This window comes from Archocentrus centrarchus, chromosome 14 (assembly GCF_007364275.1).
Source record: "Archocentrus centrarchus isolate MPI-CPG fArcCen1 chromosome 14, fArcCen1, whole genome shotgun sequence".
In the NCBI taxonomy this organism is placed as follows: Eukaryota; Metazoa; Chordata; class Actinopteri; order Cichliformes; family Cichlidae; genus Archocentrus; species Archocentrus centrarchus.
The window spans coordinates 18,475,870-18,501,949 of NC_044359.1; the positions used below are offsets into that span (position 1 = coordinate 18,475,870).

The 26,080-nt window shown below is 40.9% G+C and overlaps 1 protein-coding gene across 3 annotated transcripts; it reads right to left on the reverse strand.

Moving 5' to 3' along the window:
• Window positions 1-435: 435 nt before the first annotated feature.
• On the reverse strand, window positions 436-26,018 carry macroh2a1 (macroH2A.1 histone). Of its 3 annotated transcripts, XM_030745684.1 has the most exons (10): window positions 25,985-26,018; window positions 23,790-23,881; window positions 19,328-19,528; window positions 18,897-19,003; window positions 18,606-18,797; window positions 17,724-17,831; window positions 13,662-13,761; window positions 9,542-9,631; window positions 4,066-4,240; window positions 436-2,042 (listed from the first exon to the last, which is right to left on the reverse strand). In XM_030745684.1, the coding sequence occupies exons 3-10, from the start codon at window positions 19,497-19,499 to the stop codon at window positions 1,877-1,879; spliced, it is 1,110 nt and encodes a 369-aa protein (XP_030601544.1). In that variant the 5' UTR covers window positions 19,500-19,528; window positions 23,790-23,881; window positions 25,985-26,018; the 3' UTR covers window positions 436-1,876. The 3 variants fall into 3 exon arrangements, with proteins under 3 accessions (XP_030601544.1, XP_030601545.1, XP_030601543.1); XM_030745685.1 differs by lacking the exons at window positions 13,662-13,761; window positions 23,790-23,881; window positions 25,985-26,018 and adding exons at window positions 11,613-11,703; window positions 20,764-20,915; XM_030745683.1 differs by lacking the exons at window positions 23,790-23,881; window positions 25,985-26,018 and adding an exon at window positions 20,765-20,897.
• Window positions 26,019-26,080: the final 62 nt, after the last annotated feature.

Below are 26,080 nucleotides of genomic sequence, written 5' to 3' on the forward strand. Positions count from 1 at the left end.
ATTGTGCAACTTCAGCCAATCCTAAACTTGTGACTCTAAAATGGGACAGAAATGAAAGCTACTCAGGAATTCTTCCAGTGAAAATTCATTTGGTCTTCCTAAGTACAGACACGCATATGGTCAACGAGCCGAGGCTTTCACTGTGGATCTCAGTCAAATCAAATAAATGTAGCGTGTCATCTTTTTGCCATTTGTTCTGCAACACTTCTGCTCACTTTAATACAGCGGAGAGGGATTTATTATTACATCCAAGACCCACACACACACACAAAATTTGTTTCCACAGGGGACAAACGAAGGCTTCTATTTCAATTAAACGTCACGCTCACACATGCATTTTTAATCATGAGGCTCACAGTTACTGGCAGCATCCCACAGATCTGCAAGAAACAAAAAAATGATCTCAGAATTTTTAAAGGTATTTTATTACCGGAGTGTGTACAGACCTTTCATAATCATCAATTGTAGCAATTACTTAGAAAGCACCTTAACATTGGTTTTTTTTTTTTCCATAAGAAAGTTAGGCTGTTGAAAAGTCTAAATGCAGCAAAACAGTCTGGTTCCTCGTATTTGTTCATTAGTCCCAATTCAAATCCAACTCAAATCGACGGCTGTCTGTGTGAAGAGGTCTGCTGCTGCACAGAAAATGGCTGAGATGGAGAATCCAATTTGTGAGTACAGGGAGCCATCTGGTGGTGGCCGAGTTAAAAAAAACAAACCAAAAGCAAAGGCAGACAGCCTCCATTTCCAGTAAGAAAATGAGTACATACTGAATGTTTTATGGCTTAACAAAGACAAAATACACTCACGAAGAAAACAAATCTACAGTTTTTTTCTTCCAAATCCCATGCCATTTAGAATCTGTCTGAAAACTAAAATAGAAAATAAAAATCTATGTTACAGTCCATTATTTTACTATAACATTTCACAAATACTCCATCTATTATAAACACTTATAGGAACACACAATATAACCCATTGCTGCTCTGCAAAGACCTCCAATCTCCATTTATTGTTTATAAACTTTGATTTTTCTGGTAAGAACCAAAATCCGCTCAGACTACAGTATAAACTCTTAAAAGTAGTATCAAGACATATGTTGCAATAAACTTTTTTTTTTCCCCAATTAAAGTTTTTTGTGGGGAGAAAGTGAAGGTATCTGCAGCACACTGAGAAAGCATCTTTTGCCTGTGGAATCAAAGGCAAAAAAAGAGGAATTTGCAACACACAACACAAAAACAAAAACTCATTCCTTTAGTGTTTTATAGGGTCTCATAAAGACCAAATCAAACTGAACTTTTCTTTATGCTTTTCATTACACAGTGTAATACCAACAAACGATCCAAAACGCAGAACTGATACCAAAAAAACAAAACAAAACAAAAAAACAACACACAATTAAGTGTCCTGTGTTACTGAGCACGGAAGAATGAGTGTAGCGGTTTTTATTTTCTGTATTGTCTTTACATGCATTAACCCGTATTCATCGGACTTTTCTGGAAGCCTTTTGTACTTGAGGTGTAGCTATGTCCTGTAACGTCTTTTTAACTGTATATATATATATTCTGAAAATTAAACCTTCGAGTGACCTCACTTGTTGAATCTGTTTTGTGCGGCACTGTTTGTGTTAATAGACTGCAGAATGAATAGTGCACATCTACATTTAAATGCCAGTGGTGACAAGTAAATAGGAAATTAAAAACAATATAGGAAATTCACAAACTCAATGCAAAAAAAATCAAATAAAATAAAATAAAAGTTCCCGCCCTTTAAAAAGATTCTTCTTTTTCTTCTTCTTTTCAAAATTAACTGATCACTAGTAAACACCTTCTTCTTTCCTTGCAGGTAAAAACAAGGAGGGGAATATTCCAAACTTTTAGCTCGTCTCCAGCTTTGCCATTTCTTGCACGTAGATCCCGATGCTCTCGCTGTCAAACAGCACGAAGTACACGGTCTTGATGGTAGAAGACATGGTGGCCACAAAGTAGCTGGAGATGGCCTTGAGGATCAGCTGGGCCGCCGTCTGCTTCGGGAACCCATTCCTGGCAGGAGAGTTCAAACACACTCAGTGAAATGTGGTCTCACAAATTCGAAACTGTTAAATAGCGAAAGGCGAGGGAGAGATTTTTCCCATAGCTTTTTAAAACTCATGACACTGAACTTTGGCTGCCCCCTGTTATTTGGAGGTTTTCAACCCATGGTTCCAGGCTCAGCAGTGGTTAGCAGGCTCAAATCTGAGCTGCTGATGATCAAGATAGAAAATTTAAAAAACAAACAAAAACAATGTAGAGCTGTGCCCTGTGTTGATTCGAGATAAATGCAAATGAGAGCATATTTAAAGTAAAAGTGCCAATATGCTTAGCATGCTAACTGCAGACTGTAAGCTATATAAAAGGTGGACGTAGCTACTATAGCATCAACTGGTTTGTGGACTACCTTTTTAAAGCCTTTAGTTTGTCATTTTGTTGGTATCTTTGGATACTGAATGCAAACATATTTGGATGAGTGGGTGGTGCCGATCTGCTACAGCTTATGCTAGCCATCTTGTTTAGGCCTTAGTCATATGTCTAAATGTGTAACAATCTGACAACTACAGAGTGCAAGGTTTTCAATTTAAAAAAAAAAAAAAAAAAGCAGGGATTTGGCCTGATTGCTGTAGGTTGCTGGCTGATGCTGGGTAAAACTGGTGGCAAAGAAGGTGCTGCACCAAAAACCTCCATGTGATTGTTTTAGCAGATTGCTGCAGTTGCCTGTAGTTTGCATGAAGGATGCAGACCTGTCTGCAAACACTTGCCATTTTACTCTCCCAGCTGTAATGAAACTTGGAAATTGTGTGACGCAAACTGGAAACAGAGTGTTTGTCTTCAGCAGCTCTGCTGTGGCAACCAACAAGTTTCAAGAGGCACGTCTTTTACTCTTTTTAGTTTGAAGGTGAACGGTTTCCATTTCTGGTTTGTGTCCCTGTTTCACTACTGTTTGATGAGTAGTCAGAGTCTGCCATGCAAACTACTTTCAACCACAGCAACCAAAGAAACTGCATGGAAGCTTTTGGTGTAACTCCATGTAACTCTTTGCAACCAATTTCACGCTAGCAATTCCCAGGAGTTGACAGGAGTCAACTCCTGTCAGGCATGCAGGTTTAAGGCACTTCTCCATTTGCTTGACTTTCCAGACCAGAAGCCTCTGTTCATCTTTTATATAAAGTTATGGCCAAACTGACCTAATGTAAAGCCACTAACCTTCATGTTAATAAGCTTGTGTTTTACTTTGGCAAACATTTCTCTGTTGCTTGATTTTGATATAATAACATGCAATGTTACCTTTTCAGTCCTAAAACCTTTGATTGAACTGATACTACATATTCAGTCATGTATAACAGATGGACTCAACTTGCAATTCTGGAAAGCATGTTAAAAAGGAAAGGCACTAAAAGCTCTCTGGTTTCCATTTGAGCACCACTGCTCAATCATGTTTAAGCAGACTTTGGTAGCATGCAGATAAACAGTCTGTGTGGAGGAAAAAGACATTTGCCAAAAATGTCAAGGCTTCAAATGCAACCTCACAAATAATGGGGATGTCACAGTGGCCATCTCCATCATTTATATACAGACTATGGCCTCAATGTGCTGCTTTTACTTTTTTTCTCTGTGATCAAAGTGAAGGTGTTCACCACTGTTACCACAGAAATCATTTCAATTCCCATTTTAAGTTAAGAAAAAGCATGGGCAGGCATGTTCATGGAGACATATGAACATTATTTTATACAAGACACCCACTCAGAGATCTTATAACGAGATGTGAGGCAACTTTTCCCCAGCTGGAATGTTATTTCAGGAGAACTCAGTGGAGTTTCTTGGTATGAAACCAGGTTTGCAACGTGTTCATATTATCAGATATTTTTTTTGGCAAACCACTTTTAGCTTTAGACTAGAAAAAGTGAAAATGCCTTTAAGTGGATAATCATGCTGTATGCTGGTGATATGCAGGATGTGGATCAGATAATGTTATATTTTCTAACAGTCTCTTGCTTTTACGGGTGTCTTTCATCTGCATGCGTTTTCTCACCTTCCACTCCCAATGGAGGGAAATGCCACAGACTTGAGCTTCTTCTCATCTGCCAGAGCGAGGCAGTTCTTCACCGTCTTGTCTAGCATCTCCTCGCACTTGTCGGAGCCCCAGCCTGGACTGTTACAGTGGATAACGTACTTAGCAGGCAGACCAAAGCCAGAGGTCAACACAGCTGAGGGGAAGAAAGAAGAGGGGAGGAAGAAGATCAGTTCATTAGTATGAAGGAAAGAGGACAGAAAATGGGGATAAAGTGGAGGAGGAGGGGAACAGTGGGATCAATAGTGGTAAAAATTGAAGATTATACAAGTATTAGGCTTGCACAATGTATGCCAGTATTTCTCAGTTTTGTGGCGATGATGTGACTTGTGATTAAAAGAAAAGATAAAATGTTTATATTAGCAATACAGTTAAGACACATCATCATATTTTGAAACGCAGTGCCACATTCATTTAATCTGAGGGAGTCATGGTCTAACGTCAAAGTCAGCTTCATTTAGCTGGTTTTGCCAGAAATCAAAACCCACGAGCTGAGTTTGGAGGCAAAAGATGCTAAAAGATCACTGCTTAGGGGAAAATGTATGCAGCAAATCTCCAAACGCTTAAACTGGTTAGACCAAAGTATTACAATGAGGTGGGCTGCAGAAATCACTTCTCCAGACAGCAGGGGAGGAGAAAAGAGGAAGAAGAACAGCAAAGAAGAAAAAATAAAAGAGTAAAAAGGTAAGAGAAAGAAAAATGAGAGACGCCTGTACTCTGGAGTTTAACATTTAGTTTAGTCCCCTATCAACCCAGCAGCTGTAGAAAGTGTAACTCAGCCAAAGCCTCTGATTCTGTGAAGTGCAAAAGCCTCCAGTCAGAGTTTATTAGCCCACAGCGAACGTGTGACTGGACTGAAGTCAAAGCTGAGGAAGAGTTCATTTCCAGATGGCCTGCAGAGAGGACGGAGAGACTTCACACAGCTGAGCGAGAGCCAGTTACACTGCGTGTGTGATCTGGCTGTGAGGTAAAGTCAAAAGACGATGATGATTATGGTTTTCATGACTGCCTGCCGGGTCCAATTTGTTTTATGGTTTGGGTGGGAGGAAGTGGTGGTGTTTGTGCACTGCCAATCAAACGATGTGGAAATACGGCGCTAATGATCGTCTTCTTTTGATCAGTCTGCAGCTGAAATATGACTACCATTACATGCTGCAAAAGATGAGGACCTTCAGGGGCCTAAGATGTACCTGTGTGCCAGTTTTGGCTGCTGAACTGGTGATCGTGTAGTTCACAAAACAAACAAATTGTGGGGTTTTTTTTTGTTTTGTTTGCTTGTTTGTTTTTTAATTGGTGACTTTGCACTTTTCTATGTTTGAACTGGCCCACTTGCAAATGGTAGCATCAGAGCCTCTACGTGTTCTTTTAATTCAGTGTCCTCACACCCTTTATTAGGCTAATCAAGCAGCTCCAGCTGTTGGTGGACAACCTAATCATAGTGTGCAAGTTTTGACATTCTGATGTTAGAATTATGTGCATCCACTGGAAACAAGCATCTCACTGGCTGCAGATGCTTTTAATTTGTCTGCAAACCATCCCTCCTACAGCCATTCCTCCCAAATCCACTCATTCCTACTGAAGACAAAAAAACCACAACAACTTTAAAAGCAGCTCACAGGTCCATAGTTTCATTTTTAAGAAAGGTTCAGGGGTTGCCTTAAACAGCTGGAGACTGTAGTTTTTAGCAAACAGCGCTGATGTAAACAGTGCAATGTTGGAGATTACTGTCAGCAGCACACATTCATTCTTCATTACTCATGTAGGAACATGTGCAAGAGCGTGGCCAATTATTGCAATTTTATAGTCTCGGACAACAACGCAGCTTCATGGCAATGATGAATAAGTCATATCAAGTTTTGGCTACTAATAGATAAACTCACTGCTGGTTTTAATGCTGCGTGTATTACTAATGAACCAATATATCCTCTAAGAACAGCAAATATAAAAGATTTAATGAGCCAACTGTAAGGCATGACTCTCTTCCAGAAATGAATTGAATGATTAGCGCTGCTGCTGTTATCGTGACCCCAAATTCAACATCTGAACTGCTCGGTCCCCAAAAACCAGCAGAGTGGGAGAAATTCAGGCTTTGCAGAAAACAAATTAAACACAAGCCAAGAAACAAATCTTTTATAAACAGCGAAGTAATGTCCTCAGAGGCAAGCTTAATCCACTCTGAGCTTTGGTGTACAAAACAAAACAATTCTCTTTTCCTAAGCTAACGTTTGATTTTATTTATTATGTAGACAATTTCAGAATATTAAACTAAATCAATTGCCTTAGGTTTGAATAATTCAATGTGGCACCTGCTTGTTGGTAAACCCAAAAAAAAAAAAAAAAAAATCATCATGAAAAACTCGTCTGACAGCCGTTCTGAAGCAGGTCTGGTCAGGGTGACCGCTGGGCCGATCCATATCCCCAGGATCCCTGTCAGGCTCCGCTGGCTTGGTATTCAGTCACCTGGTAATCTATTTACGAGCTCCACGTAGAAAGCAGGATTAGGATACTGAGCTAACTTGGCTGAAGATGGGGAGCATTTGAAAAAGTAACTGTGAGTGATGAATAACCAGAGAGATAAAGAGAGAGAACGAGACACAGATGGAGAAAGAATAAGAGAGGGGCACTAAGAGGGAATGGAGACAAACAGACTGAAAGATAAAATAATCTTTAAGGACTAAAATAATATCCCTCTCTGAAGACCAATTCCTGTAGCTGCAGACTAAAGTCGCCAAGTACAGATGTGACGTGCCACTGCTAAATGTCTTTGATCACCGTCATGACAAAAATGTCCCAGGATTCACCGTTTCAAGTTCAACACTTAGTTTTTAAGAAAAGAGTCAATTAATCCAAGTGTATAAAATCTAGCTTTCCATGTCCAAAGACCTAATCCTTGCTGCAGTATTTTTTTCTTAAGCTGGAAGGCTAAAAGGACCCAGGCCTGTTTTGCGTGGTGCACGAGATGAGAGATTTATGGGACACGCTGACATCACTGTCACACGAGCTGGGTGGTGCTCGAGCAGGTCAATATGCACTTTTTCAACCTGCTTCAATCATGTAAATCAGATGAAAGTGTAGAAAAGTCTGATGCCCACAGTGTGTGTGTGTGTGTGTGCGTGCGTGCGTGCGTGCGTGCGCGCGCGCGCCTTAAAACAATTACAAATTTAAGACGCAGAAGAAACGCATCGTTTAAGCACACACTTCCTTTTTTTGGTTGGCTACAGAAGTTCACCAGTTACAGAAAACTAAATGCAGTTCCTGAAGTCTAAATTTCTTTTCAGTTTCATTTTTTACAAAAAGAAAAAATAAATAAATAAATAAATAAAAATCTACAACACCGCTCAAGAATGTTTCTACAGTAGGTTTGAAATATGAAAGTTTATGAAAAAGTTGTGAAATTCCTGTTATATAAATTCATATTTCCTATAAAACATAATGAGCTACAGAATAGAAATACATAACCGGAGGCACATTTTAAGTAGCCTATACAGTGTTGTCACTTTTCACAAGGACAGGGTTTGAAGAGCCAGTGACAAGGAGACAGTGAGGACAGCACTCTGCTGTGATTAGTGGAGGGGGTCAGAGTAGGTTGGGTAAAACAGCAGAGCTCATCCAATGTAGTAGCAACAAAAGCAGACTCCACAGAAAACTTAGCCATTAGCTCTGAACCTGCTGGCCTGCCACATGGTCTCAAGCAAGCTCACAATCATTACGAGTTATTGGTACCATTTCAGTATTTTGACTCATTAAATCCTCTCTACCCACACAGAGGCAGTAAACAAGAAGGGTCTGAGGGCTCAGACCATTCAAGGTCTGCAATAAGATGCTCCAGATGTTCTATGAGTGTGTTGTAACAAGCACCATCTTTTTTTGCTGTGGTGTGCTGGGGTGCAGGCACCAAGACAAAGGATGCAAGCAGACTAAACATACTCAACGGGAAGGCTGAGTCTGCTGTCGGCTCAAAGCTTGCACTCTGGAGGCGGTGGCTGAGGACAGAATGCTGACGAAACTGAAAGCCATTATGAGCAATGCTTTCCACCCCCCACCCCCTTTCACAACACAGTAGACAATCTTAAAAGTAAATTTAGCAATAGATACTTAAAACTCCGATCCTCAAAGGAACGATACAGGAAATCGTTCCTGCCCAGTGTAATAAGACTGGATAACCCACACATACACACCTGACAAATTCTGAGGACATTTGACTGGACTGGTCAAAACTTTATCATAACACCGTACACACACACACACACACACACACACACACACACACACACACACACACACACACACACACAAACCCATGCTCAGTGCACAAATACTGTCTTGGTTTTTGTGCAATATTATTTCCCTCACTGCACAAACTGTCAGCTGTCTTCTGCTGCTGCCATAAAAACAGGATTTTATCCACACATACACAGTACCAGTTAAAAGTTTGGACCTTCTAATTCAGAGACTTTTCATTCTTTAAAAACTCTCTGCATTGTAGATTAATACTGAAGTCATCCAAACTATGAAGAAATGCATATGGAATTATTTAGTAAACAAAGTGTTTTATGCATTTATATTTTAGATTCTTCCAAGTAGGCTCCTCTTGCTTAGGTGACAGCTTTGCACATCTTGGCATTTTCTCAGTCAGCTTTACGAAGTAATCACCTGGAGTGGCTTTCAGTTAACAGCTGTGCCTTGTCAAGAGTTAATTTCTTGCCTTCTTAATGTGTTTGAAACCAACAGCTGTGTTGTGAAGAGGTAGAGTTGGTATACAGTGAATCGCCCTATTTGAGTAATGTTCTCATCCATATTATGGCAAGAACTACCTGGCTCTCATCAGGACCGCCCCAGGAAAGGAAGGCCAAGAGTTACCTCTGCTGCACAGGATGAGTTCATCAGAGTTAGCGGCCTCAAACTGCAAGTTAACAGCACCCCAGATAAGAGCCCACCTAAATGCTTCACAGAGTTCAAGTAGCACACACATCTCAACATCAACTGAAGAAGAAGACTGCGTGAATCTGGACTTTATGGACGAATTGCTACAAAGAAGCCACTTCTAAGGAAGAACAACAAGAGGAAGAGAATGGCCTGGGCCAAGGAACACAAGGAATGGACATTAAACTAGTGGAAATCTGTCCTTTGGTCTGATGCGTCCAAATTTGAGATTTCTGGTTCCAAACATCATATATAAAAATATATATAAAAACACTGAATGAGAAGGTGTGTCCAAGCTTTTGATGGGCACTATATATAATCAATAGCATGTACATGTTTATGAGTATGTGCTGGTAAAATAAAGTTGATGTCACATTAGAATGATTCAACATCTTATTTATAGCACCACAGCCAAAGCCTGAACTTGGCAGATCTTTCAGGCCTGAAACAACCTCTGCTTTCCGTATCAAAAAAAATTAAATAAATGCAGGAAATCTCCACTCTGTGCACTTACCACCAGCTACCTCCAGAGGGCCATTTTTCTTCTTCAGCTCTTGCAGTGCATCAGTGAACTCTTTCCCTCCCTTTTTTTCCAGGGCAGAGCCTGCAAGTGGAGAGAGGACTGAGGTGAATGCATCCTAACATACTGCAGAGAGACAAACAGCAGGAAAAAAAAAAAAAGAGCACTGATTGGTGATCATGCAGACGGGCAGGCAGACTAGGAGATAGACACAAAGACAATGACGCTGTCAATCATTTCCCCTGGTCTCTCTCTGAGCTCACACTTCTAATGAAACACACTCTGTTCCTGTTACTTTAACTGTAAGACTCAGGGAAAGTCTCCCAAATGAAGTGTAAGGACTCAAAACTGCCATTTTCAGAATGACTCATTCTGAGTGAGTTAAACTAATGTATTAAAGCTTCAGTCTCTAATTACTTTCCTCTGTCCTCCCATGCTGGCTTATAAGCATCGAGCAGAGTATTTTCACTTTCAAGCTACAGAAAAATGGGTTAGTAACACGGTATTTGTCTGCAGCGCTTACGCTTACAATTCAAGTAAAACCGTCCTAGCAATTTAAGTTTAACTTGGGTACTTAATTTCATGTGTATTCATGCGTCAGTGATGACATTCATGCCACTTTAAATGCACTCAAGAGCTAAAGAGAGAAGAGGGGAGGCAATTTAACGTCACCAGAAGCAGAGGAATGACTGTTCTGGCTGCAGCAATATTAAAAGCAGGCAGGAGAGGAAAAACAACATCTGGAAGTAAGAGCAAATGTCAGCATTTTAAAGAAAACCTCTTCAAATCATTTAACACTCATTACAAGAAAAGCAGACAAAGGACGATGGTCTTTGTAGGTAAAGAGGTAGTTAATATTTGTCCACTCATTAATTCAAATTATTGCCAAATCAGCCCTCATGGGTTTTGATAAGAAGCTTCGGGAAACAGCATTTTAGACATTTTCTCTCTAACCATCTGAAGCAACAGCACAGTCAGAAAGGTTAAATGTCACAGGAAATGAAGCGAGTCCCAGACTGTCCGCGTTTCAGTCGGGTGGAGCAAAAACAACAACAAGCAGCGGCACCGTTTTAGGATTTCACTGAGGAAATGTGTGTATGCGTTACCCGATGCACTCAACTGCTCCATGTGGATCATATTTCGATCTTCTACATGACTAACAGAATTTAATCACTAAGGGTAACATGCATATTTTCTTTAGAGGAAATAACCGTGAAGGTCGACGTGGAGAGCACGACAGCAAATATGCACTACCCAGGTTAATTATTACACATTCTGCTGGCCAGCTGGAACTAATACCTGGATGATGTGATAACAAACTTGCAAAGGCTTGAAAGTTACCTGAGACAGTGGATATTTAATGTAGTCTGCTTGAGATTGTGTGGCAGGCAGACTCACAACACAGGAGGAACAATTCAGGCAGAAGATGTGACATGAGTCTGAAGGCTTCTCAAACACTCAAACACACACACACACACACAAAAAGCTTATAAAAATATTATAATGCACCACAGACCAGACACATCTCTGGAAAGCTTTCACAGAGGTATGTGGCACTGTCCTGTGGCAGTTCAGCTTTTCATCCAGACATAAACCTCAGACAGTGCGATCTGCTTCGACTCACGGTGCTGACGTGGAGATTTGAGATCATCCAGCTAACTACATTAATGCTGGCACATTTTGCTTGCCTACTGGGTTAGGTTTATGAAAAACATAGCGTGCGAATGCAGAGCAATTTTTGGCAGCTGGCTTTCAAATCTTGGCAGCTCTCGTTTGCATTTTTCAAGCCTCCACAAGTTAATTTTCACCGATGACAGGGGATAGGTTTTTTTTTCCTCTCGATTTTCAAGCATTAAGCAATTATGAACATATATTCTGTAGTGATCCTTTCACAGTAGGAACATCAGGGATGTGGTCTAAAAACCTCTTCATTAAAAGAAAAAGAAAAAAAAAACGGTGCCGCTGCTGTGATGTTTGCCCACAGGCTGCAGCGCTGACCATCTGGATATGCAGAGGGAGAGCAGACAGGCAGTCGTGGTCTCTGCAGTGTCAGTGGTTCCTTTACCTACTTCACCACCTGTATAGAGGGAGGAGTTGGTCGGGTGAACGACAGCGTCGCTCTCCACGATGGAAATGTCGGCTTGGACAACTTGCAACTACAGACAACAACAACGACAGGCAAACAAACATGGTGGTAAAAAGACAGTGAGTGACCAGGAGTAATAAGATGGCAAGAAGAAGAAGAAAAAAAGGATGAAAGAAGAAGAAGAAAAGAGACAGAAGTGAGCACGCTCCTTATTGGCTGAGGACATCACAGGGAACAAGGAGCCAACTGAGGAAATGGTGGGTCATGTTACAGTATGTAATTAGGAAGCAGGACTGCACAGTTGGCTGGATTTGCTTAAAAATAACACAAGAGTACAGTAAATAATGTTAAGAGTATAGTCATCACTACATATAACTGCATCCAATATACTTTTATTTCTACAGTTTCCAACAGCAGAAATTAATCCATCCAACTGTGTCGTCCCGAGTCCTGAATTTTATGATCACACTCCAGGTGAACAACCTCACAGTCAGGCTGAAGTGAGCGCCTAACGGAGGCCTGTGTCAGTTTATTCTCTTGCTCTATTTCAGCAAACTACAGTGATCTTCAAGCATTACAAAAAGTCCTGCAGCCCTTTGAAAAGGAGGACAACCTGGAATGAACCCTCAACACATTTACACAACAGGAGGAGCAAGCAGGATCACTGCTCTGAGGAGCTTTGACAAAAATCCTTGAACGTCTCCACAGAAATCACTTTCTTCTCCTAGAAGCTGAGTTTTATTTGTGATTTTCTATTGATTTGCAAGAAAGTTTCCACCTTTCTGCTCTATGTACGAGTCAAAGAGCAGGAACAGCTCCTTGAGGAATCAAAGGATCTCATCATTTATTCACACTGTGAGCAGTTCTTTTATTTCCAAAGGGGCTGACCGTCCACAAAAGCTTCGAATAAGTCTACTAAGGAAAGTTTACAGGAGCATTAATCATATGGATTGTATGCATAATCAAACACAAGATGCAGTTATTTAAACCCATACTAAAGGGGAAAAAAAGACTGCACCTGTCTTTTTGAATTTACTAAACTTTAACATAACTGAGCTTCTATTTCTATTAAATATAACAAGATACCAATTATTTTATTAAAATATAATTTAGAAAACTGTGTTCAGTGTTTTCAGATCATTCTGACAAACACTGCGTCTTCCCATGAAACAATAAACAAAATTAAATAATTGACTTTACTTTATTCTCCTAATTTGTGTGCACTTGTTTATTTCAGTGCAGCGTTACTGCGTACTGCTCTGCTTTAAATGCCAGTTTATCTCATTCAATCCTGTCTGGTGTGTGCACGAGCCGGGGAGAAGCCACTGGCTCCGTGTAGCCGAGGAGAGACAGCGTTACTGTTTGCCTAATGTAAGCAGAAAATAATGTCTAAGTGTTAATTTGTCCCAAACCAAAGATGAACGGCCAGTAGCTGATGCCTCTGAATGGCAGCTGAACCACCCGGCAGTGCAGGGGTAACCGCCGCACAGGACCACCCGCCACATCAAAGCAAACAACCTAGGGGCACTGTGGCTCTGATCACCAGGAATGACAGAAAGAAAAAACCAGCTTCAGCACACAAAGTGACATAAGAAAATGTAGATTTAAAAAACAATTTAATGCAACAAATACCTAAACCAGACTGAGTGTACTTTAATATAAAAAAATAAATAAATAAATCTGATTTCACCCCCCCCCCCGGCTCTTTAGTCACTTGTAATCAACCAAAATAAAAACTATGAGAATTTTCTTTTAAACTGAAACCTAAGATGAATTGCAGTGAATCCATTCATGTCAACATCTGTTCCACTGTCCAACATCTGAATCGAGCTGCCCACAGTGTGAAAGAACAGAACGGGTGGAAAAAGGTCCTCCAAGAAGCCTGAAACTTTAACTGTGATGTTTTAACTCACTGAGGATTTAAGTCAGAAAAAGCTGTGCTGTTGAACCTTCAAGGATTCTGAATATCTCCGCCCACAGGAACCAGAGGGGATGGAGGAGAGCAAGGCAAGGGTCTGAGGAGCTCACCTAGATCATCTTTAAGTTCAAGTTCAGCATTGGTGGGGTTGATGACCCCCTCCACGTCAAAGCCAGCCAAGTTACTGACCTCACTGTGGATGAGGTTGAGCTGCAAAGAGGGGGGAGGGGGGGAGGGGGGAGGGGGGGGCATGCCAAGGAGGAGGTGGAGCAAGAAGGAAGAGGTGAGGAAGCAAAGCCATTAAACGAGAATCACACTGCAGCTCAGCAGGGATACCTTGACTTTCTGATAAATAACAGAACTGGTGCTCTTTATTTTCTAAATTTAGAATCTCAGCCAATTTAGCACAGGACATACAGGAGAACGCAGAGTAAAGAAAAGTATGTAATCATTTGACTGATTATAAAAAAAATTATGCACTTAAACACTGCTTTAAAGTTGAATGTCATAGCCAATTATCAGCATTTGCCCTTTTCACACTTTCATATGCAACTTTTCAACACCTAAACTATCTAAATTGTTACCATTGCCCTTAAAAACAAAAATAATGCGTATTGTCCAGAAGGCATGCAGCCTACGGTACTCTACATTTAAATGTAATGACTTTATTTTTAGTGCCCTCACTGCGTAGCAATCTGATATTAGTAAAATCTCCTCCTTTACATAACCAGCTAACTTCCCCTCGGAGTCAAACTAAAAGCTAGAAGTTGCAGTTTCTGAGCTGTGGGCTGTGCATCGTTCTCCTCCTCGCTGCTGCACTAAGTTTACAGATGTTCTTAATAACATGTGAAGTTGAAGTCACAGCAGCTGACGGGCAATCATAACCCCCCCGCCGCCCCCACCCCCACTCTGCATTTCGATCAGTCCCTGCCCTTCAATATCCATGTCAAACAGCTCTCCAAATCCCGTTTTCTGAGAAAATTATTGGGAAATTGAAATCTCTAATTTCTAAAAAGCAGCTGGAGATGCCCAGTCATGCTTTCATCTCTTCCCATATCAACTTCTGTTATTCTGTTTTCAGCACTGATTAAATCTGCCCTGGATCACCTGCAGGCAATTCAAAATGCTGCTGCTAGGCCGCTTACTAGATCAAACAGATGGTTTGATCTAATGTCATTTCTAATGTCCCTTCACTGACTCCCCGGATCATCAGAATAGTAAAAATAATTCCTTTCATTACCTATTACAAAGTCATTTGATTACTCTAATTATTTTGGAAAGCTTTAACCAATTCCTACATGTTTTGCAATAATCTGTGTAAATTTTATTCTACAAAGAATAATACAACTATATTTACTGGACAAATTTCCTTTTTTTTTTTTTTTTTTTTTTGACTTGTGTTTAAGTTTTATTTACAGCTAGCAGTACCAATGCTTTCCAGCATCCAGTGAAGTGACAAGGCACAGAGAAAAATGATTCTAAATGTCAAGGAATTCCTCTGAATGTTAATCAGATTTTCAAATAGACATCCAGCTTAAGATTCATTAGTCATCGGTATTCTTCAGACACCATATTTCAGCAACAAGCATTTGAAAGCAAGAGTTGTTGATAAAGGCACAGATCATCCCAAAGAAAATAGTGAGGACAAAAAAAATGAGAAAAAGAGAAGCCAAAGGATCAGAAAGGACAAGTGGAGTTACACCAATTAAATCTTAAATAACACACAGAATAAAAGACTCGCTTTTCTATTAATGGGTTCATTATCACTGTCAGTGGGAGTTTATCTGCACTCGTTCATCTCATTCAGCTACGCAATCACGTGCTGCTCCATTATTTTTTAAATACTCTGCTGCTGCTGAGTTTAACCTTTCCGATCCACGGATCAAAAGCTGCACGCTTTCAATAATATTTTCAGCATCTGAGCTCTTTTTTTTTTTTTGTCCTCACTAAAACGCTACACGGCTCATCAAGGAATGCAAGCACTTCTGTGTTCTTTGTTCATTGTTACAGCTCATAAAAGATTCACGAGCACGCTGCCAAGAGTCATTATGTTTTTAAAGTATCAGCAGTAGCAGAAAGACGGCGGCTAAATCAGTGCAGAATCAATTCTAATTTACTAACAACAAAATGTCGAGTTAATTAGTATGAAATAACACATTAGCATCAACATATGCAGGGCAGAACAAAGCATGCAGAGCCACCGGCTGTCACATGACAACTTGAGCCTCAGTCACGCAGACAGAGAGACCAAGCACCTCCCTGGCACATTTTTCCCTTGCAACCAGTGGTTGCCAGACGGTGGCTGACTCGTTTCTAGGCCTGTGAGACTGAGGCGTGAGCTGAAACCGTGAAGTCAATTTCTTCTCCACAAGGGATTTTTTTTTTTTTTAATTTAATTACTTAATGCATTACAACAGCATAATTAATAATTTTACAATTCAAGAATTTATAAAATAAAAACAGTTCTACACTGGCCACTTTGTTAGGTACACCTGTTCTGCTGTGACATTCAGATTGTAGGGTCAGAACATGAAATCAGAACATCCTGCCTTGTTTCAATGATTCCGGCTGGTGGTGGTGTGATGTGCAGGTGATGTTTTCTTGGCACACTTTGGGCCCCGAACTGATTGAACATCATTCAAACACCACAGCCTACCTGAGGATTGTTGCTGACCATGTCCATCCCTTTATGACCACAGTGTACCCAGCTTCTGATGGCTGCCTCCAGCAGGATAGTGCACCATGTCACAAAGCTCAAATCCGGTTTATTGAACATGAAAATGAGTTCACAGTACTCAAATGGTCTCCACTATCAGCAAATCTCTATCCAATAGCGCACCATTAGGATGTTAGCAAGGTGTACTTAATAAACTGTCCAGATGTTCTTATGTCATTACAAATTTGTCTTTAATTTGTAATTAAGTACCACAGCTTTAGCAAAAGGTGACAAATCAGATTGGTGCTGCCTAACAGGAATGCTGCCCATTTCAAATACTGTATTTTCTGTGCACATTAGAAAATAGTTCAGCACAAAGGGTGAGCACAAGAGCCAAAATCATATCAAATCAGCAATTATCTTCAATTACCACCATGTAAAACTAATAAAAGGGAACCAGCAGCAGTTCTTGCATCATTCTTGAGTCACTCATTCTCTAACACACAGTGTCACTTCAGTGCCTTTTATGTGTTTTTTTTTTTTTTTTTAAACCTGCATTGATTTTCATGAGCGTCTGATATCAACAGTCTTATGATCTTGAAATATTTTTAAAAGAGATTTTGATGGGGTTCTGAACAGGACATTTAAGCAAATTTCCTTCCAGGTTTCAGCTCAACAAAAAAGGTTAAAAAGCTGTTTTTACTGCTCAGCAGGAGCAAAGCAATGGAAGCTAACACATCTGAGACACACACACACACACACACACACACACTCACTGTATCACAATCATAGTCACCGCTACTATAAATGAAGCCTATTATTAGACCACTGCTTGATTGAATTACAGTAAAACTATCATGATGTACAATGTGAGGAAACCTACTTTTATTAAACAGAATATCAGCAGCTTCCTTTTAAGAGACAAACTGGATGGCTTAGACATTATCAAATCATCTCTGACAGGTTTCCCGTGTTAGATCTCGTTCAGTCAGAGGGGAGCAGCATAGATAAAAGGCTGAATAAAAAACAACAGTCGGATGTAATATGGAGGCAACAGTTTGTAGTCTATCAAGTCTGCTGAGGCCCTGTGATACCCCGTGGCAGCGCATGAAGGATTTTTTTCCCTGCTTTTTATCTGATCTGAGTTGTCCAGGCTGAGCATTTGGTTGCTTAAGGACAACAGGTCTTCTCAAAACACAGATGAAAACACGCAACTGAAAAACACATCTAGCATTTTCCAGCCTTTAAATGAAAAATAACAAATACTAGCCTCAGCAGTGCTTTTCAGCACAGCAAAGTCCCCTAAAAACACACACTAGCCTTTAATATCCAACCTGTGCAAACAGCATGGCTCTATGTACGTTTTCCTGCATCCATCAAAAGACTTTTGTAGATGCTCTTTGTCAGCCTCACAAAAAACATCTAAAACTTCAATCACTCAAAAGCGACTTGACTCTATTTAATTAGCTTTGACCTGTGTGGGGTTAGTGCATGTCTAATTTGACAGAGGACTGACCTTCTGACCCAGGAAGAGGCTCTTGGTGGAGAGCACGGTGAAGCTGTCAGATGGAGATCCCTCTGTAGTGCTGTCTGCTGACGCCGCCTTGCTCACCTCACCCTGCTTCTGTTAAGGACACAGAATACATGTCGACATGTGACACTTCGATCTGCAGCGATAGTGCTCTCGTTCCGTCCCCTTCTGTTGGACAGTCAGAGATCAGCCTCAGGCTCCTTGCTGAAGCTGCAGTTTTATGTCAATACCTTGTCTCAGTCTTGTGCCTTAAAGTGCATTTACTTCTGGAAGATAAAAAATAGTAAATGTAGCAGTGCCATCAGTTTATGATCACTGGCTGATGCTACCCGAACAAAAAACAGTTTAGTTTTAAACCTAAACTGCAGACACCCAAATGTTACATCTATTCCAGACATAACTGGCGTGAAAAGATTTTGTGTAAAACCTGTATGTTTTGTGTGTGTGTGTGTGTGTGTGGGGGGGGGGGGGGGGGGGGGGGGGGGGGGGTCTGCCCCTACTGCCTTTCCAATTTGATTATTTGCAGTGTGCTGTGTTTCCATATGGAAGTGAATTGAGTGTAAAGAGGGTGTATTTATCTCGCTGACAGCTGAGACAGGTCAAAACCCGAGTTTGTCAAGTGCTGCAGCTCTACCAGCTATCAGCAGGAGAACTGGAAGCACTCTGGCCAGGAATATCTTCCCTGCAATCAGCAGCAGAGTTTCTAGCATCTGTTGCCAATGTCAGATTGGATGCATTAAAAAAAACAAACAACAAACAAAAAAAAAAACAACAAAAAAAAACAACAGTGATGACCTAAAGTTTAAACAGCTGAACTCAGTCACACTTGGTATGAAAGTCATCAGTCTTGTTCACATAAAGGCATACCTTAGCCTTGCCTCCTGCCTTTTTCCCACTCTGTTTCTTAGCTGTCGTTTTCTTGACCGACTTGGGTTTCTTCTCGGGGGCAGGTGAGACGGGCGTCTCCAGTTTCCCCTTGGCGCCTCTCTTCTTGGCCAGCAGCTCTGGATGAATGTTGGGCAGGACTCCACCTGCTGCAATGGTCACACCTTTCAGCAACTTTCAGACACAGAAGGATGAAATTAGAGAGAGCAGACAGAATCCGTGACGTCCTGCACCACCTGGAAGGTAGGATTCATTATTTACGCAGCAGCTCACCTGGTTCAACTCCTCATCATTGGCGATGGCCAGCAGGATGTGCCGTGGCGTTACACGACCTTTTTTATTGTCTCTGGCTGCATTACCTGCTAACTCCAGGATCTCAGCTACATGGATATAAAAAAAAAACAAAACAAAACAAAAAGGAACACATCAGGGGAGCTTTTTGATAAATATATAAATAAATAATATACAGCTTCCCAGTGCTTCCTCGTCAGTATCCACAAGTAGTCTAATCTCTAACAGTAGCTGAGAGTTGCTAATCTATAGCACTTTACTTTCTTTGGACAGCACTGCTTTCCCAGGATCGCAGTAGCAATTACTGAATATTATAAAATATCTAAATATCATGTAACATACTTTGCGTGTGATATGTGTTTGTATTGCTCTTTGTTAGTAACCAGTCTCTTCCATTCCAAAATAAATCTCACCAGTAAGATATTCGAGAACAGCAGCCAGGTAGACAGGAGCTCCCACCCCAATGCGATATTTAGGCAATCCCCTCTTGATGTAGCGCAGCATGCGCCCCACGGGGAAGATGACCCCGGCCTTGGTGGACCGGGAGGTCTTGGTGGACTTCTTCTTTCCTCCTCGACTGGACATGGTGCTGTCACTGCTACCAGTGTCAGGCTCTGCAGGAGTACATCAGCCATGATCCAATGACAAATCCCAACAATACTCAACTCCTTTATTTCAACTATTAATTTGGTGCAAAAAAACCCAAAAACAAAATCCATTTATCTTAATGAGTCTCTTAAATAGCTGCACACATAAGGAGTCTGCAGATACAGTGTAATCGTTTGATAGGAAAAAATATCCCTGCTTTAACTTTCCTGTGCCTGGAGCCCTACTCTTGGTTTTATAGTCTAATAATTATTTATAAATACATAGATAAAGATTGGGTGGAACAGCCATAAAATTCCAGACATAAACGAGCTCTGATGTCATTGGGAATCATGAAGAAAAGGAGTTTCTGAGTACGTACAATAAGCTGGGTTCCCTCGGGACTCCTACTCATTGAGTATTTGGTGGGAAACTGCCCAGGATCTAAAATAGGCTTTCATTTAATGTCACCAAGGGGAAAAATGCGCAACCTAAATGTGACATTTTATGGTCCTGACATTCTGAGAGAGGTCATTTAATAAATGTAAACGCCAAAAGCATGCGGATAAGTAATAGGAAGTTTGTTTGTTATTTAAGTGAACCCCATTGCTTTATGAAATGTAAAGATTACTGGGACCGAAATCAATGCCGCTGCACCAGATGCAGACACCAATTAGCTGTGTGATAATCAATTAGCCCCACCACAGGCCACGCTATTTCCCCAAGCCTGCTCCAACGCAAACACTCCACGCGATACATTGTATCAAACCCACCGTTTACTGTGGCTCTTAAAATGTTTTTTTTTTTTCACTAACACCTTTCATTTCACCTGCAACATCTGCAGCATTTCTCCACTCTCCGGCCAGGTGTGAGGTGAACTGAACCGCCACTGACAGCGATTTCCGCGTGTCAACAGCCCGCCGGATGTCTGGCACGCGTGTATTTATTTCCTCCACGGTCCGTACGTCTGATCTACTGCCTAATATCGAGCTGTCACACGACCTGAGGACATTTTTATGTTCGGGTCAGGGGGCTCTTTGGTGGAAATAACCCCGGTAGAGCGGCGGCAGCTGCCCGCTCCTCCTTCCCTCCCCTTCCTGCCCGTCAGCCCCAGCAACACGGTCTCCCCGTCGGCCTCCATGCCCGAAAAACACGAAATGGCAACGTTAACGTCTCCGCCGGGGTAACGGAGACCGGCTCGACCAACAGGAAACGACCTTAACAGAGCTGACACGGTGATGTGCAAACCCGGTGGATTACTTACAGAAGCGAGAGCGCAGCGGAAAATTTCCTCTCGATCTCCGGTTACAAGCCTGGGCAGTACCCTACCCCCGTCTCCCACAATCCACAGCGAGTTGAAATATTGGAGCGAGCCAGCGCTGCTCGCGGAGCGCGACAGCTGAGAGCAGAGAGCAAAGCTGCTGAATCCGAATCTGCTACCGAGATTAGCTTTAACCCTTTGCACCTTTACTTTCTTTGTCAAGAAAACACGTGGTTAGTCAGAAATGCTGACTGTCTCCCGCGCAGATCGATGTTAGGAAATTATAAGCTATAAAGCTGATTTAAGCTGATTCTTTCACCGAGGGGGTCCCTATAAGTTGCCCACTATGCCCCAATCAATCCACTGTACCTTAGGTATTTTTAGGGGTTACAAATATTGTTCACCTTATCTTTAATTAATCCTTTTAAGACTTTGGCCTCATGGCCGTAACATTATTCCCAGTGTCCTTCACGGACATCCTTCCTGGACTTTGCAGCTAGGGTGCGCTTGTTTACCTGATTACCAAGGTGTGGAATTTGCTGTCCTATGTACAATTGGTTCCATAATCTTTTACATTACATACATCAATTACATTTGTATAAATTTGCCTCTGTACATCACCACAGCGGATTTTAAATTAAAAAAAAAAAAATCCCAATGTGATTGAAGTGCATATTAAAAGTGTTGAACTTCTGGTTAACATCTTTATGCTAGAACTCTCAATATGGGGTCCAAAGAAATGTGAGGGAGGCTTAAACCATGCCAAATCATCAATCTGGTAAAAGAATGATCGCACTGGAAAGCTCAGTAACAGTAAAAGGCTTGAAAAGGCAACCTTGCCTCTCTAACTTTGTCTCCAAACTGCTCAACCTGGTCTGTTCCTCTGATCTAATCCTGTCCATCCTGGTCATTCTCATTGAAAAGCTTAACATCATCAAGTCTGCCACCTCCAGCTCGTCCTCCAATCTTTTTGTTAGTGCTACCATCTCCAACCCCTTCATCATAGCAGGTCTCACTACCATCTTATAAACCTTCCCTTTCACTGTTGCTGCTGTCCTTCTGTCACAAATCACCCCTGACCCTCATCTCCACCAGCTCCACTCTACTTGCACCCTCTTCTTCACCTCTCATCTGCACTGTCTGTTGCTTTGGATGGTTGGACCAAGGTATTTAAACATGTCTACCTTCACCGCCTCTGCTTCTTACAGTTTCAATGTTACACCTGTCTCCCTTTCATTCACACACATGTATTTTGTCTTAATTCTACTGACTGTCATTCCTCTTCTCTCCAGAGCATACCTCGAACTCTCCAGGCTCTCTTCCAAGTGCTCCCTGATCTCACTACAGATTACAATGTTGTCCACAAAGACTCCTCCATGACCTCATCTGTTGACCTGTCCATCACCACTGCAAACAAGAAGGGGCTCAGAGCTGATCCCTGGTGTAATCCAAAGTGGACCACAGAGCAATGGAAGGTGGCCTGGTCTGATGAATCACATTTTCTTTTACATGGATGGCGGGTGCATGTGTGTCGCTTACCTGGGGAACACCTGGCACCAGGATGTACTATGGGAAGAAGGTAAGCTGGCGGAGGCTGTGTGATGCTTTGGAAAATGTTCTGCTGGGAAACCTCAAGTCCTGCTATGTTATTTTGACACGTACCACCTACCTAAGCATTATTGCAGACCATGTACACCCTTTCATGGAAACGGTGTTCCCTGGTGGCTGTGGCCTCTTTCAGCAGGCTAATGCGCCCTGCCACAAAGCAAGAATGGTTCAGGAATGGTTTGAAGAGCACAACAACGACTTTGAGGTGATCGGTGTATGTCCATATGCTACACAATGACATAAGAGATTGTGTAGAAAAAGAACAATCCAGATAAGCATCCAGTATATTTTCACTTAGTGGAAATTGACTTTTAATTTTATCATTTAATTATTTGCTCACAGGATAGTCTGAGCAGAGAGAAAGGATCAGATCATTGGTCCAATTGTCAGAAACGTGAATAGCAGCAGATTTTGACCTTTCAGGGGCAGAAAGAGGAGGCTTAGTTAATAGGCTTCATCACTGTTCTCATTGTTGGGAATCAGATTTCTGTCACTGTGATTAATTAGTATTTTTAATAGTTTAATAGGTTTCACCTGTCAGACCTAAACCTGGTCCTGCTGTCACCTCTTTGAAGGTCACTGAGCATATCAGAAAGGTTTTCTTCTGAGGTGCTGGTTTAACTCACTAGGTTGAGCAAGGTGACCAAAAAAAGTAAAAGCTAAAATGCCCATAAATTATTATTATTATTTTTTTTTTTTTAAATAAAGGTTTTCTTATTCTTTCCATTTAGTCAGGCAGGCCATCAGCTGCATTACCACCACTGGCTATTGGAAGGTGGACCAAAGTGTGTTGCGTCTTGATCTCAATATGTGACAGATTTTGCCTTTCAATCCAATTTTTTGAAGTTTGTGGTAACCAAATATACTCATAGACCAAAAATGAAACAAATTTCTTCAACATGTATGAGCTACCCCCTCAGCGTATCTCATGGTGCTCAGAAAGTTATGCAGCCAATCTGTAGGCAGAAGTCCTAAATAAGATATGGCATTTATTAAAGCATTAAAAATCAAGTGGTGTAAAAAAAAAAAAAAAAAAAAAAATCAATAAAAAAAATAAAAACCCCATGATCTGAATAAAGAAGCATGAAAAAAACAAGAAAATCAAACCGATAAAGCTGCCTGCCACACTTCATCCTGTGGCAAAGATTTTACCAGCAGTTTAGGTAAGCAGTTAGGCAGGTACTAGAATTCAATTAATTCTTCATGACTGTTAAAAACTATTAAAAAAAAATTAATTACTGACATTAAATATTTAAACTACACTGGAAAAAAGAAAAGATTATATAACACAAAGCAAAATAAAAAAAACAAAACAAAAACTGAAGGATAAAATGGACATCCAAAGACAGTCCAGGCTGTGTGCAAGAATCACATCTGATGGATGCTCGCAGCATACTGATGCAGTGGTTGCAGCTTCTCACCAGAGGTCAGACCTGAGCCGAGCAGCAAGCCGTCACTCTCTAAGCTGTCAAACCTGCCCGCTGTGTGAACTCGCCTCTGTTCACATCTGTGTCTGTGTGGAAATATGCAGTGGGGACGGAATGAAATCAGATTAATCAGGTCTCATTCAGTGTAGAGAAAACAAAAAATTCAGATCAATGCCTTAACATTTTTGAGTGTGAGTTGAAGTTTGTCGCCCCCTCCTGGAGTATCTGAGATAAACTGAAAGTGTAGACTGATAATCAAAATTAAAAAAAAAAAAAACTGCCGAGACTGAAATTACATTGTTCTGACTAATTGATAGTAACAATAAAATTGTAACAGCATGTCAGCAGACTACACTGTTGCTACAGCAGAATAATCCATGCAATATAACAGTCATCTAAAGGAAATTATGCAACTGCCTAGTGATTCTCCATTTCATCAGTACAGCATATCATAAAATGTGCCATAAATACATTAAACAATTTAGAATCCTAGGAACCACATGTTGCAGATAGATCTTACAATCGTGTTGGTCAGGGTGGTAGCTAAATTAAGTGATAACTACACAGCAGGTTATAGCAAGGAAAAATGGGGGAAAGTGCAGTAAGTACAACCTGTAACCATTCATATCCTTGTGTTGTAGAGCTGAAGTGGTTGCATGTGTAAGTACAGTACTGTGAAAATGTGTTGAACCACCCCTCATTTGTTCATATTTTGCTAGGAAAATAGGTTTATTATAGATTTACTGAAATGGATGAAAACATTCATGGAAATCCATATAAATTAAAGCAAAAAGAAAGTTCTAACAAGCTTGAAAGTCAGTATTTGGTGTGACCACATTTTATTCTTCAACACAGCCTGAACTCTCTGAGGCAGCTTTCGTGTCATTTCTTTAAGTATTCTTCAGGAACAGTTCTCCAGGCTTCTTGAAGGACATTCAAAGCTCTTCTTTGGATTTCGGCTGCCTTTTGTTCTGTTCTCTGCAAAGATGATCCACACTGCTTCAGTAATGTTGAGGTCTGGGCTGTGAGGAGGCCAATCCATGACTGATAGTGTTTCACTGTGTGTTTTTCTATCCAGGTATGCTTTTACTGCATCGACAGTATGTTTGTAAAAGCTATTGTGTATCATATGATTTCTAGATGGTATTGCATGGTGGATCAAAATCTGACTGTACTTTTCTGCATTCATAACTACATCAGATCCCCAACACAGGTCACCAGCCTGTCACAGAGAGACAGACAACCATTCTCCCTCACATTCACACCTATGACTAATTTAAAAATCAACCTAAGCACAATAACTACACATCAGAGTAGCCAGTACAGACACAGGGAGAACATACAAACTCCATACAGAAAGGCCCCAGCCAGAGAGTGGATTTGAACCACTACATCACCATGCTGCTGTCTGCATAATAAAAAGATGAAAGAAACCTGTCAACATGGCTCTTTGGGCTTAAATTGTAAGAAGTAAATGTGGAATATTTGCTGGATTATTTTCCTATTTTTTAAGGACATATACTGTTCAGCTCCTGTAGTGTTGATAGTTTTTTTTTTGCTTGTTTGTTTTTAGTTTTTTTTTTTTGTTTGCATTTTTATGCTTTGAATAGTTTAAAACTCCAACCCTCTAACCAAAAAAAAAAAAAGAAATTCCTCTGAAAATGGACAGGTACAAGGCCCGCACTGAAAATGAGTGGGGAAAAAAGCAGTCAATGCCCAAAGGCTGGAGCACTTTAATAAAATATAAGAAAGACTGGCTTCTTGTAAACAAAATATAAAGAAATGCAGGTTGGCTCAAGGCCTTCGCACAGTACTGTACCCTGTCTCTGCTAAAGAAACTACACAACAAACAACAAGCAGAGCATAAATTGTTAGGTTTCTGTAACCGTTTTTAAACACCAGTCTGCAAGCAGACATGACTGCACTGAGACAGGTGTCCAAAAGTTTCATCAGTTCCAACAAAGTTAGACAGAAAGGAGGCTGCAGCGAACGGCTATTTTGATCAATGGTTAATTTAATGAAAATAGCACATCGTGATTTCCTAAAGACATATAATTATACTGTGCTGAAAAAAAGAAAAGTATGCAAATAAGGTATTCAGAGAAGTCTCATAGCGTTTGCAGGTATTCGTTTAATGTAACAGCTATCTAATGTATCGGTTGTTTTTCTGAAATCAGACTTAGACTAACCTCTACTCTGGTTCAACCTTCACCTGGATCTCACGTGGACTGCAGGAAAAACACAGAGCACGCAGAAGCCGCTTTTTCCGGGCTTGGGTCAGCTGA

Excerpts from the sequence above, each read along its gene's own strand:
- macroh2a1 (XM_030745684.1), bottom strand. The coding sequence starts at position 19,499 with ATGTCCAGTCGAGGAGGAAAGAAGAAGTCCACCAAGACCTCCCGGTCC. Across the intron at positions 17,832-18,605 it reads AGGCAGGAGGCAAGGCTAAG|AAGCAGGGTGAGGTGAGCAA; the intron begins GTATGCCTTTAT and ends TGTCCTTAACAG. Across the intron at positions 2,043-4,065 it reads CCCTCCATTGGGAGTGGAAG|GAATGGGTTCCCGAAGCAGA; the intron begins GTGAGAAAACGC and ends CTCTCCTGCCAG.